General features: G+C 53.6%; 1 protein-coding gene across 2 annotated transcripts in view; it reads left to right on the top strand.

Annotated features, from left to right (window-relative positions):
- GFI1B (growth factor independent 1B transcriptional repressor) overlaps nt 1–14,373 on the top strand; it is a 58,971-nt gene that overhangs the window by 21,894 nt on the left and 22,704 nt on the right. The window contains exons 3-4 of one of the 2 annotated variants that reach the window (XM_086924750.1): nt 6,740–6,898; nt 11,842–12,110. In XM_086924750.1, coding sequence (XP_086780876.1) covers nt 6,740–6,898; nt 11,842–12,110 — 428 coding nt within the window. The remainder of the gene's footprint in view (nt 1–6,739; nt 6,899–11,841; nt 12,111–14,373) is intronic. The other variant, XM_086924751.1, reaches the window with a different exon arrangement.

The raw sequence follows: 14,373 nt of genomic DNA, 5'->3' as shown, positions 1-14,373 counted from the left end.
CCCAAGGTGCATGCTATGTAGCTGAGTTTGCCTAAGACCTGAGGGCTGGGAAGGAATACCAAGGCATAATTCACCCTGCTCCTGCCACAGTTTCACAGTAAAGACAGGGTCAGGATCAGGATGGGATTCTTCCAGCATGATTTTGGTAAAGGCTCTTATGACTCATACTGGAAGCCCCCAAGAGAAGGCCAGGCAAGCAAAGCTCCAATGTGGCCAGCTGGTTCACACCTGCCCTCCACGAGTCCAGATGTACCTGCAGACATCTCGAGAAGAAATGAAGGAGCAACAAAACCCCAGAAACTCATGCTACCTTCAAATCGGCCGTCAACGCACACCACCTCCTCCTGAAAACCACGAAGAAAACAGCCCTCCAAAACAGAATCAACGCCAAAATACACAACAGCAAAGAACTCTTCGCCATCGTCAAGGAGTTCGCCAGGCCCAACAGTAAGACCACAGACGTTCCCCCCTCCCAAGACCTCTGAAACAAACTATGAAACAAATTAGGCACCTTCTTCCAACACAAGATCAGCAAGTATTACAACAGCTTCGACACCCTAGACACGGCTGCCACGCCTACCACCATTGCAGACAATCAAGCCACCACTCAACAGACCATGCTCTACTAGACTCCACTCACTACAGAGGACATGCTCAAGACGAGGAAGAGCATCCACTCAGGGGTCCAGACGGACCCGTGCCCGTACCACATATTGCACAGATCAGCCGCCGCTATCGCCCCCCCAGCTCTGCCGCACCATCAACTGCTCCATCGAAACCACCACCTTCCCCGACAACTGGAAACACGCTGGGATCAACCCCCTGCTGCAGAAGCCATCGGACCTCAAGAACTTCAGATCAATCTCTCTCCCCCTTCCCTGGCAAGGTCATTGAGAAGACCATCAATGCCCAGCTGTCCAAGTTCATCAAAACAAACCACGTCCTGTCTCCTCCCAATCAGGTTTCTGTAGCAACCACAGCACAGAGACTGCCCTACTCACCGCAACAGACGACATCAACTCCATCCATGACTGCTGCGTGACTGCAGCCCTCATGCTACTAGACTTCTCAACCTCCTTCAACACCATCTCCCACCGCACCCTAATTCCCAGACTCCACAATGCCGGCATCTGCAACAACTCTCTGGACTGGAACCACTCTTTCCTCACCGGCCGGAACAAGTGAATCAGACTACCACCATTCCTCTTACAGCCCACGGAGATCAGCTGTGGAGTCCCCCAGGGTTCCTCCCTGAGCCCCACCCTCTCTACAACGCCCCCCTTGCAGCCATCGCCAGAAGCAACGGACTCAACATCATCTCCTAAGCCGACGACACCCAACTGATCCTATCCCTCGCTAATGAAACCTCGACCGCCAGAACCAACTTCCACAATGGAATAAAGACAGTCTCTTCATGGATGAAAGACAGCTGCCTTAAGCTCAACTTGGACAAGACCGAAGTTCTCATCCCGGGACCCACCGCGTCAGCCTGGGATGACTCCTGGTGGCCAAGCGGGCTGGGTACTCCCCACACCCTGATGGACCATGCATGCAAACTTGGCATCATACTGACTCTTTGCTCACAATGAACCACCAAATCAATGCAGCTGGCTTCCACACACTCTGCCTGCTCTGAAAGACATTCAGATGCTTCCCCACAGAATACAGAAGGAAGGTCACCCATGCACTCATCATCACCAGCAGACTCAACTACTGCAACACACTCTATGCTAGCGCCACCCAGAAACAGCTCAAGAAACTCCAGATCGTCCAAAACACCACTGCCAGACTGATCCTCGACATCACCTGCTGCAGCCACATCATGCAACACCTCCACCAACTCAACTGGCTCTCAGTCAGCAAGATAGTCACCTTTAAGGTCTTCACTCACGCCTCTAAGGCCCTACACGACGAAGGACCAGCGTACCTGAACCACTGCCTCACCTTCAAAGTACCCAGCAGACAACTCCGATACTCCCAACTCGACTTGCCTCCATCCCCAGGTTCCATGTAAGGAAGGACGTAAATCCAACATGGCTGACTTCCTCGACTGAGTCCAGGAAACAGAGAGAGCACCAGCATTCCGTGGAAGCGGAGCGGATGAATGGCCACACCCCTTAGAAGGCCAAAGGATGCACGAGGCAAAGTGGGAGTATTCGACATGGGAACTGCCCGTAAGAGAGGTGGAAGACGCGGACATTTGGATCCTGGGAGGAGAGGCAACGTCAGGAAGCGAGGAGGCAGACGACTTTCCTGTTGGATCAACCCGTAGTCTGGATCCATCTGCGGGAGTAGCTGAATGACCCGGCAATGCTGGACCGGAGGACTCGGAAGAGCGGCTGTTGTACTGCGCCGGTGAACGTCCCAGGAACTCGAAGGACGAGATAAACACCTCAGCTCCCAACGCCACGACCCAAGAGATAGGTTGTGGTCCAAGGCAAGTACGGAAAGACACACAGTGCTTCTGGTGGGGCACCACAAAATAAAGGGAACAAAGAGACTCATGTGAGATTTGCATGCGGGTATGTCGGGGTGACTTTAATACCACCGACTTCCCACCACGCATAAACACCCCTGACTGTTGGCGGTAGCATTAAGGTGGACATCCTATAAAGAAGTCTTTGTTTTTTTAATTAATACCCTGTTTTGGATTTTCTTTTTTCCTGCTTTGTTTCTTTTGAAAACCCGGAGAGATGTGACGTTTCCAGAGGAAAGGGACCTATCACCGTCATCTAAAGCCCACCGAGACCAATCCGAACTTGCAGCAACCATTACTCACCATTTTCTGAACTTAATAAAGTCTATACACACCATGGGACCAAAATAGTGTGTGTGTCGACTTCTTAGGCTATTCCAATCCAAAAGATTAGAATCAGAGGAAGATTGTTCTCCTACCTCACCGCCAAGACCTGAAACACCCTGCCCCTACACCTCGGGCGATCAGCATCACTGACCCAAATTCAGGAAGGATCTCTAGACCTGGCTCTTCGAATGATCCACCACCCAGGCTGCCTAGCAGCCCCCTCCCCAGCACCTTGAGACCCTCAGGAGTGAGTAGCCGTGCTCTACAGGCCCCTGGTTGATTGATTGATTGGTGGCTGTTAAGGACTCCCAGGGCATCCTTCCTCCTGCTCCAGCCAATGTTTCACAGTAAAGCCAGGGTCAGACTGGGATTCTCCCAGCATGCCTGGATTCCCAGCATGCCACGGTGAGGGAGTGAGGCAGCTGCAGAACAAAGCTGTTGTTTCTTTAAAGCTACAAAACAGGCAGCAGCAGGTCTGAGGATGAAATCTGCAGCCTAGATTACAGAAAAAACATGAAGATGATGCTTCTAAGCACTTGGAGGACTAACAAGAGGACTGGGCCCCCTTACATGGATCACTGCTCAGAGGGGGTCTGGCAGGACCTCTGGTTGCCCATCAGCACCAGTGGTGGACCAGAGATGGAGTGGTGGGGGGTGGGGTGGGGGCGGAGGACCCCATGTATGACCCGCAGGCGGAAGGGTCCTTGAAACGTGCTGACAAATCCGTCAAGTAACCAGTGGTGTCACGCAAAATGATGCCCCCCCCCCCTCAGAATGTGTGGAGGGCCCCTGAGACCCCCATATGTCACAAATATTCAAAGTCCCAAGGCTGAATGGGGGGCCCCTGAAGGGTTGCCCACCCCCCTACACTGCAGGGGCTGGAGTCACACACTGTGTTATCCCCTGGTGACCCCCTTGTGTGACTAACCTCACAGCCCGGTGTAACTACGTTATAACTTGTGACTCTCCCTTGGGATACACTTTTCAATTGACTACATTTTTTAAGAACTGAAAAGATATTTTACTCTTTAGTGAATAAAATAATGTTTTCTTGATTCCAATGGAGTAAAAACGCGGTCAACTGATAACTGGAAAATTAGGGCTAGGCATCAATTATAATACATAGTTGACTGGAGACAGGATAATGTCGAACAAGCATTGTTAAAGGCAATAGATCTGGCGCTGGCCCATTTTTTGTTTTGTTTGGGGGGCGAATGTTTGTAAAATGTTTTTTTAGATTAAGCTGACAGCACCTTGCACTCAAGGGAATTAATTTGTGGATTGTGGAAGGGCAGAGTGCTGTCACTCGCAGTCAAGTTAGCCAATGGCTGAAGTGGGCTGACCCATTGTCCCTTGTTGTGTACTGTACTGGGTGGAAGGAACATGTGAATGACACAATAACAGACCAATGGATGAAGAGGGCTGGCTGAAAGTCCCTCCAAATAAATTATTCTTACAACTTGAGTAAAATCAAAAGGTCATGGCCAGCGCCAGAGGTATAGACTGCCCAGCATGCTAAGGGGGTAGACTGGTGCAGTCAGTTGTAACTGTATTACAGTGGACTTTGGCTTCACAAAAAACAGGCAAAGCATGGAAAACGAGGCTTCAAGTCCACTGAGGTGAACTAGGCGACCGCCTAGGGTGCCAGGACAAGTGGTGTGTTAAAGTCGAGGAAATAAATTAATTTAAAACAAAATGTAAATTATTTTTTAAATGGTGGGGCCGCTATAAAGTATAGTAAACAAGGAAGGCCATTGCTCATCAAACTAAATGGGAAACCTGCTGTTTTAGATTGTAAAGGTTTTTATTAAGCCTGGGCGGACAACTATGCTATGCTCTCGTAGTTTGCGAAGTTTGCGCTACGTGAATTGCATGTAGCACAGTGCAAACACGCGTAGCGTAGCGGTTATTTTTTGCTTGCTCGCGGTCCTCAACGTCAAGTCGGTGACCGCGAACCAGCAAAATGACATCCAGGCGGGACTTTTGCCTCGTTCGCGATCAGCAACATCAAGTTAGCGATCGCGAGCCTGGAAAATAAACCTCCCGGCAAGATTCTCAATGCGGGGAGGTCAGGTTTCTCATTGTGAGTGGTCACGTATGCTCGTGACCGCTTGCGATGAGAAACTACCAGTCCGCGTTGAGAAAGTAACCGCTCGAGTAAAAATCTACTAGAGTGGAAGAAAACGACAGTTCGCTCTATGCAAGATGCCGTTTTCAATGATTGCACGGTGCGGACAAGCACCCAGCACTGTGCAATCATTGCGAACAGCTCACTACGCAGTCCGCGTAGCTCGCGTAGTGCAAAGTGTACTTTGCGTAGCTACGCTCAGCGCTACTTCGCCAACTACGCCCAGGGTTAGTTTTTATTAACCATAAGCAATATAGTATTATTATTAAATGGTAAACTTGGCTGTGTTCGCTCCAACTCTTGCGGAATCCAGCGCCATGCGCCACTGGCGATTCAGAAAAGGGGGTGGTGATGAACAGAGTGTCTGAATTAAGCAGACCACTCTTACCCAGTCCAAAGATCAGGGCTTGATCCATCACCGTTATTTATCTCACTGCACCATCCCAGCTCAGAACCTGGCTATATGCAAATCAGTCTGTCCCTGGCCCAGTGCATCATGGGAACAGGGCAGACTAAACTACCAAGCCAATTCTTCACCAGTAAGGAGACAAGCTACCGGGGACCGGTTTCTGGCATTTCAGCCGTCTTCGGCCCGGCTTGCTTGAATCCTGATGGTGCAGTGAGAAAGGGACTCATGTCTGAGTATACCCTGCCACACCTATAGTGGCCAAAAACGATTCAGAAAAGGGGGTGGTGATGAACAGAGTGTCTGAATTAAGCAGACCACTCTAACCCAGTCCAAAGATCAGGGCTTGATCCATCACCGTTATTTAACTCACTGCACCATCCCAGCTCAGAACCTGGCTATATGCAAATCAGTCTGTCCCTGGCCCAGTGCATCATGGGAACAGGGCAGACTAAACTACCAAGCCAATTCTACACCAGAAAGGAGACAAGCTACCGGGGACCGGTTTCTGGCATTTCAGCCGTCTTCGGCCCGGCTTGCTTGAATCCTGATGGTGCAGTGAGAAAGGGACTCATGTCTGAGTATACCCTGCCACACCTATAGTGGCCAAAAACGATTCAGAAAAGGGGGTGGTGATGAACAGAGTGTCTGAATTAAGCAGACCACTCTTACCCAGTCCAAAGATCAGGGCTTGATCCATCACCGTTATTTATCTCACTGCACCATCCCAGCTCAGAACCTGGCTATATGCAAATCAGTCTGTCCCTGGCCCAGTGCATCATGGGAACAGGGCAGACTAAACTACCAAGCCAATTCTTCACCAGAAAGGAGACAAGCTACCGGGGACCGGTTTCTGGCATTTCAGCCGTCTTCGGCCCGGCTTGCTTGAATCCTGATGGTGCAGTGAGAAAGGGACTCATGTCTGAGTATACCCTTTTCCGAATCATTTTTGTCCACCATAAGCGTGGAAGGGTATACTCAGATGTGAGTCCCTAGCTCATTGCACCATCAGGATTCAAGCAAGCCGGCCGAAGACGGCTGAAATGCCAGAAACCGGTCCCCGGTAGCTTGTTTCCTTCCCAGTATAAGAATTGGCTTGGTAGTTTGGTCTGCCCTGTTCCCATGATGCACTGGGCCAGGGTCAGACTAATTTGCATATAGCCAAGTTCTGAGCTGGGATGGTGCAGTGAGCTGAAAAACGGTGATGGATCAAGCCCTGATCTTTGGACTGGGTAAGAGTGGTCTGCTTAATTCAGACACTCTGTTCATCACCACCCCCTTTTCGAATCATTGCGCCACTGGCAGCGCTTTGTGCATTGGTGATGAGCGGGTGTGCACACTGGTGTAAAATTAAAAGTGACAGCTTTAGAAGAAGATTGGCCCATGTACTGTTTATTTTCAGCTGTGTTCGGTGAACCCAAGGCGGAGCCGGAACCCTGCATGGCCGCCCCCCTGCTGAGCCCAGCGCCCGAGCGGCCCATCAAAGAAGAGGCGCCCTGCATGGACACAGGGGTCTCTCCCCTCCAGTACCTCAACAGGACGGTACTGCACCGAGGTAAGGGCGAGGGCGTGCACTCTTTCACAGCCACACACCCAGGGGCTGACTGAGCTCCACCGCCAGCAGTCTGAGGTCAAGCGTCAGTCCAGGCCTGAGAGTGAATGTGTGAGTCCTGGCCTGAAAGTGGAGGTGTCAGTCCAGACCTGAGAGTGGTGGTGTCAGTCCAGACCTGAGAGAGGAGGTGTCAGTTCAGACCTGAGAGAGAAGGTGTCAGTCCAGACCTGAGAGTGAAGGTGTGAGTCCAGAACTGAGGGTGGAGATGTCAGTCCTGGCCTGAGAGTGGAGGTGTCAGTCCAGGCCTGAGGGTGGTGGTTTCGGTCCCCGCCTGAGAGTGAAGGTCTCAGTCCAGGCCTGAGAGTGGAGGCACAGGTATGAAATGTCTCCAGAAGGGCAGGTACCAGGGGTCTCTTGAGGCACAGGTACCAGGGTTCTCCACAGCCACGGTACCAGAGGTCCCCAGAGGCACAGGTATCAAAGGACTCCAGAGGCACAGGGACCAGGGGTCTCCAGAGGCACAGGTACCAGGGGTCTCCAGAGGGAGAGGTACCAGGGGTCTCCAGAGGCACATGTACCAGAGGTCTCCATGGGCGCAGGTACAAGGGGTCTCCAGGGGCACAGGTACCAGGGGTCCCCAGAGGCTCAGGTAGCAGAGGTCTTTAGAGGCTCAGGTACCAGGGGTCTCCAGATGCACAGGTACCAGGGGTCCCCAGAGGCTCAGGTACCAGAGGTCTTTAGAGGCTCAGGTACCAGAGGTCTCAAGAGGCGCAGGTACCAGGGGTCTCCAGAGGGAGAGGTACCAGGGGTCTCCAGAGGCACAGGTACCAGAGGTCTCCATAGGCGCAGGTACCAGGGGTCTCCAGAGGCACAGGTACCAGGGGTCCCCAGAGGCTCAGGTACCAGAGGTCTTTAGAGGCTCAGGTACCAGGGGTCTCCAGAGGCACAGGTACCAGGGGTCCCCAGAGGCTCAGGTACCAGAGGTCTCCAGAGGCACAGGTACCAGGGGTCCCCAGAGGCTCAGGTACCAGAGGTCTCCAGAGGCACAGGCACCAGGGGTCTCCAGAGGCACAGGTACCAGAGGTCTTTAGAGGTTCAGGTACCAGGGGTCTCTAGAAGCACAGGTACCAGCGGTCTTTAGAGGCTCAGGTACCAGGGGTCTCCAGAGGCACAGGTACCAGGGGTCTCCAGAGGGAGAGGTACCAGTGGTCTCCAGAGGCACAGGTACCAGAGGCCTCCAGAGGCGCAGGTACCAGAGGTCTCAAGAGGCACAGGTACCAGGGGTCTCCAGAGGGAGAGGTACCAGGGGTCTCCAGAGGCACAGGTACCAGGGTTCCCCAGAGGCTCAGGTACCAGAGGTCTCCAGAGGCACAGGCACCAGGGGTCTCCAGAGGCACAGGTACCAGAGGTCTTTAGAGGCTCAGGTACCAGGGGTCTCTAGAAGCACAGGTACCAGAGGTCTTTAGAGGCTCAGGTACCAGGGGTCTCCAGAGGCACAGGTACCAGGGGTCTTTAGAGGCGCAGGTACCACGGGTCTCCAGAGGCACAGGTACCAGGGGTCTCCAGAGGCGCAGGTACCAGAGGTCTCCAGAGGCACAGGTACCAGAGGTCTCCAGAGGCACAGGTACCAGAGGTCTCCAGAGGCACAGGTACCAGAGGTCTTTAGAGGCTCAGGTACCAGTGGTCTCTAGAAGCACAGGTACCAGAGGTCTTTAGAGGCTCAGGTACCAGGGGTCCCCAGAGGCACAGGTACCAGAGGTCTTTAGAGGCTCAGGTACCAGGGGTCTCTAGAAGCACAGGTACCAGAGGTCTTTAGAGGCTCAGGTACCAGGGGTCTGCAGAGGCACAGGTACCAGGGGTCTTTAGAGGCGCAGGTACCAGGGGTCTCCAGAGGCACAGGTACCAGGGGTCCCCAGAGGCTCAGGTACCAGAGGTCTCCAGAGGCACAGGCACCAGGGGTCTCCAGAGGCACAGGTACCAGAGGTCTTTAGAGGCTCAGGTACCAGGGGTCTCTAGAAGCACAGGTACCAGAGGTCTTTAGAGGCTCAGGTACCAGGGGTCTCCAGAGGCTCAGGTACCAGGGTTCTTTAGAGGCGCAGGTACCAGGGGTCTCCAGAGGCACAGGTACCAGGGGTCTCCAGAGGCGCAGGTACCAGAGGTCTCCAGAGGCACAGGTACCAGAGGTCTCCAGAGGCACAGGTACCAGAGGTCTCCAGAGGCACAGGTACCAGAGGTCTTTAGAGGCTCAGGTACCAGGGGTCTCTAGAAGCACAGGTACCAGAGGTCTTTAGAGGCTCAGGTACCAGGGGTCCCCAGAGGCACAGGTACCAGAGGTCTTTAGAGGCTCAGGTACCAGGGGTCTCTAGAAGCACAGGTACCAGAGGTCTTTAGAGGCTCAGGTACCAGGGGTCTGCAGAGGCACAGGTACCAGGGGTCTTTAGAGGCGCAGGTACCAGGGGTCTCCAGAGGCACAGGTACCAGGGGTCTCCAGAGGCGCAGGTACCAGAGGTCTCCAGAGGCACAGGTACCAGAGGTCTCCAGAGGCACAGGTACCAGAGGTCTCCAGAGGCTCAGGTACCAGAGGTCTCCAGAGGCGCAGGTACCAGAGGTCTCCAGAGGCGCAGGTACCAGGGGTCCCCAGAGGCACAGGTACCAGAGGTCTCCAGAGGCACAGGTACCAGAGGTCTCTAGAGGCACAGGTACCAGGGGTCTCCAGAGGCGCAGGTACCAGAGGTCTCCAGAGGCGCAGGTACCAGAGGTCTCCAGAGGCACAGGTACCAGGGGTCTCCAGAGGCGCAGGTACCAGAGGTCTCCGGAGGCACAGGTACCAGAGGTCTCCAGAGGCACAGGTACCAGGGGTCTCCAGAGGCGCAGGTACCAGAGGTCCCCAGAGGCACAGGTACCAGAGGTCTCCAGAGGCGCAGGTACCAGAGGTCTCCAGAGGCACAGGTACCAGGGGTTTCCAGGGGCACAGGTACCAGAGGTCTCTAGAGAGAGAGGTACCAGGGGTTTCCAGAGGCACATGTACCAGGGGTCTCCAGAGGCGCAGGTACCAGAGTTCTCCAGAGGCACAGGTACCAGAGGTCTCCAGAGGCACAGGTGCCAGAGGTCTCCAGATGGAGAGGTGCCAGGGGTCTCCAGAGGCACAGGTACCAGGGGTCTCTATAAGCACAGGTACAAGGAGTCTACAGAGGGAGAGGTACTGGGGATCTGCAGAGGCACAGGTACCAGGGGTCTCCAGAGGGAGAGGTACCAGGGGTCTCCAGAGGCACAGGTACCAGGGGTCTCCTGAGGCACAGGTACCAGGGGTCTCCAGAGGCACAGGTGCCAGGGGTCTCTAGAGGCACAGGTACCAGGAGTCTCCAGAGGGAGAGGTACCAGGGGTCTGCAGAGTCATAGGCAGCAGAGGTATCCAGAGGCAGAGGTACCAGGGGTCTCCAGAGGGAGAGGTACCAGAGGTCAGCAGAGGGAGAGGTACCAGAGGTCAGCAGAGGGAGAGGTACCAGAGGTCAGCAGAGGGAGAGGGACCAGGGGTCTCTAGAGGCACAGGTACCAGAGGTCAACAGTGGGAGAGATACCAGAGGTCTCTAGAGGCTCAGGTACCAGGGGTTTCCAGGGGCACAGGTATCAGAGGTCTCTAGAGGCACAGGTAGCAGGGGTCTCCAGAGGCACAGGTACCAGGGGTCTCCAGAGGCTCAGGTGCTAGAGCACTCTAGTGGCACGGGTACCAGGGGACCTCAGAGGAACAGGTACCAAGGGTCTCCAGGGGCAGAGGTACCAGGGGTCTCCAGAGGCAGAGGCACCCGGTGTCTGCAGAGGCACAGGTACCAGGGGTCTTCAGAGGAAAAGGTACCAGGGGTCTCCAGAGGCACAGGTACCAGGGGTCTCCAGAGGCATGGGTACCAGGGGTCTCCAGAGGGACAGGTACCACAGGTCTCCAGAGGCAGAGGTACCAGAGGTCTCCAGAGGCATGGGTACCAGGGGTCTCTAGAGGCATGGGTACCAGGGGTCTCCAGAGGGACAGGTACCACAGGTCTCCAGAGGCAGAGGTACCAGAGGTCTCCAGAGGCACAGGCACCCGGGGTCTGCGGAGGCACAGGTACCAGGGGTCTCCAGAGGGAGAGGTACCAGGGGTCTCCAGAGGCACAGGTACTAGGGGTCTCTAGAGGCACAGGTACCAGGAGTCTCCAGAGGGAGAGGTACCAGGGGTCTGCAGAGGCAGAGGTACCAGGGGTCTCCAGAGGGAGAGGTACCAGAGGTCTCTAGAGGCTCAGGTACCCGAGGTTTCCAGAGGGAGGGGCACCAGAGGTCTGCAGAGGCACAGGTACCAGGGGTTTCCAGGGGCACAGGTACCAGGGGTCTCCAGGGGCACAGGTACCAGGGGTCTCCAGAGGCACAGGTACCAGGGATCTCCAGAGGGAGAGGTACAAGGAGTTTCCAGAGGGAGAGGTACCAGGGGTCTCCAGAGGCACGGGTACCAGGGGTCTCCAGGGGCACAGGTACCAGGGGTCTCCAGAGGGAGAGGTACCAGGGGTCTCCAGAGGCACATGGGTTTCTGGTCACTAGAAGCACAGGGTTCAGAGGTCAGTAGCGGGCCATGAGTCAAGTGTCTTTGGAGTGGAGAGGGGTCAGAGTTCATTAGAGGCACAGCCTCAGATGTGTATATAGGGGAGGAGACAGATGCTTCTCGAGGCACATAAGTCAGAGGTCCCTAAGGGTACATAGGGTCACTGGTATGAAGAGGCATACCGTTCAGACATTTCGCGGGCGCAGGGGGTCAAAGGTCACTAGAGGCACACATTCAGAAATCTGTAGAAACTATGGGCCCGTGTACCGCGCCAGTTGCATGAAAGGCCTCAAAGCATTTTCTCTTTAAAGTGGGCATTTAAACAAGTAAATGACGTAGTGGAGTAGACGTTTCTGTACTTTAACGAGAATCCATTTCCTCTCAGATCCACCTGTGGTCCCTCTGCCCATCAAGGCCTACAGCTCGCCCGCCATGGTGCCCTTCTACAAGCCCAGCTTCCCCTGGGACTCCTTCTGCCCGCCCTACCCCTCTTTCAGGCAGATGACCCCCAGCGCACAGTCCGCCCTACTGGAGCGCTCCGTCAACCTCTACGGAAGCCGCCTGGGACCAAGCGCCGACCCCGAGCCGCCCATCGACTACTGCACCCGGTACTCACCCCACATGGAGTCCTACCACTGCGTGAAGTGCAACAAGGTAAGTGGTCTCTGGACTTTGTGTACCCTTTACACAGCGTCTCGGGATAGCCCTTAGGGGCTCACAACCTGTGCTTAATTTCAGCCGGTGGTTTCCTGGGCTCGCCACTGGAACTTAATTGTGAACACTGGAGCTTTTGTAGTCTGCCACAAGGTGGCCCTCTTTGGCTAATTTAGAGGTGAACACAACAACAGTTAATTTATTAATTTACTACACATTAAATATGACTATTACCTGCGTCCCAAGCCATTCTTAATAGATTTGGGGGCCTGAAATAGTCCAAATTGTTACACTTGTAGGCGTGTCATAGTTAGTAGTTGTGTTGTTACTATCATTGGCACCGCTGGCAGGGTCAATGTGTGATGCAAGCTGCAGTGCCCTCCTGATGAGAGCCCCGGCACTTAATATTTTACAAATTAAGCACTGGCACGAACCGAGAACGAATTGTCCATAAAAGATCCTCTCCACGCCCAAGTGAAAGCCATCACCCTCCAGCTCCTGTGCACACTCTCACCAGGATTCCTCCAGAGTGGACCCCCCACCCTTACTCGCCTAGATGTGTAAATCCTGAACAGCCAGAGGTCAAGAGGTCAGTTTGAAGACTGCTGGTGCCCCACCTCCAGCGACAGCCACAGTCAGCACATCAGACACTGCCTTGTCAGCCTGGGAACAGCAAGGCTGTTCCTGTTTCACATTTCACGTTTTACGAACTTGTGCATTTTTTGAGAATATTTCTTTTTTTTCTCCAGGATGGCGTGTTCCTGTCGTTTTTTTCATGGAGCACGCTACTTTAATAATAATAATATGAAATTTTTAAAGCGCCTGGTTACACTAAGGCCAGTGTGTCCCCGCGCTGTGGTACAGCTAGCAATAGTTATGAGGTCCAAGGAATTCTATCCCGAGAGTAGAGTCCACCCCGCTCTACCCTAAGGGAAAGAGGTGTGTTTTCAGTTGCTTATGAAACACCAGTTCTGAGGTCTCCAGCCGAAGGCTCGGTGGGAGTCTGTTCCAGTGTTGAGCTGCCAGAACAGGGAAAGAGCGCCCTCCCATCCTAGCTCTGCTGATCTTTGGAACCTTGACCAGCCCCATACCGCAAGATCTCGGTTGACGTGAAGGAGTATAGGGGCAGGCAAATCGAGGAGAGAGGTGGGTCCTTTCCCCTGAATAATGCGATGACTTATAGATAGAGCTTTAAACAGCACCCGTTCCCTAATCGGTAGCCAGTGCAATGTTTCTAATGCCTTCTTGGACATGCATAGTGTGAAAAAGCCACTTTTTTGAAGCGGTGTGAGTTCGGGTGTGAAGCAGCCACGATTGAGCGCTAAAGAGATCAGGGTGAACGCAGTGCAAATTTCTCATAATACCTGTCAGCGGGTAAGAAAGGGGTTCGGAAAACATGCTCATCCAATCGTTGGCCTCTCTGCAGAGGTCACATAGCAATGCACAGGTGGGCCAATTGTAACTGTGAGTATATGTGAAAGTATGTGAAGGAAGTACTCAGTTGACAATATATTGTCAGGGCAAAAATTAAAGAAAGTGTGGTGCTTACGGGTGAGTGGGTGCGTTGTGTTTGTGGGTGGTGAAGTGAAAGAGACAATGGTAGTACGTGCAGGACAGAGTGACAAGAGGGTGCTGAAGAGGAAAGGGGCGAGGCGTGGGACAGGTAGACTGTGTTTTCCGAAAGATATGAGAAGAAAAAGAGCATACATGTCTCAAAAAGAGACCGCAAAAGACAGTCATGTGAGGAAGAGAACAGGAGTGATTGAGACACTTTGAAGACCGCGCCCCCTCCACTGACCATAGCAATGATAATTCACAGTCTGCTTAAAAAGTTTAAATGTATTTATTTATTTATAAAGTTTTATATAGCGCTAGCTAGACCATATATAAACATATACATAAAACAGACGTGCACAGTCTTGATGATCACTTGTATGTGGCCCCATCAGTTCTATCTGTGGCCACTGGTGTTCCCCTTCCATAAGGATCACATCTGCAGACCGCACTGGACCACATTCACGCTTTCTCACGCGGGGCTTTCTGGCCAGTACGTGGATCTGCAGGGCGGCAACGGAGCCCTTGGTGGTTGGGTGCAAGCAGGCAAGGCGAGTGGCAGATAATAAAAAAAAAAAAAAGTCACGCACCTTGCTTACTGCACGTCGGATGTCATCCTCGCTACGGTGCCTCCTCTTCTGTCAGCTCCGTGGGCTTCAGCCTGCAGTCGATTCCCCTAACCAATCCTGGCACTACTCTCACGCTGGTA

Source organism: Lissotriton vulgaris, chromosome 5 (assembly GCF_964263255.1).
Source record: "Lissotriton vulgaris chromosome 5, aLisVul1.2, whole genome shotgun sequence".
Classification (NCBI taxonomy): domain Eukaryota; kingdom Metazoa; phylum Chordata; class Amphibia; order Caudata; family Salamandridae; genus Lissotriton; species Lissotriton vulgaris.
The sequence above is the reverse complement of the archived record's forward strand: the minus strand, read 5'-3'. Positions and strand labels throughout refer to the sequence as shown.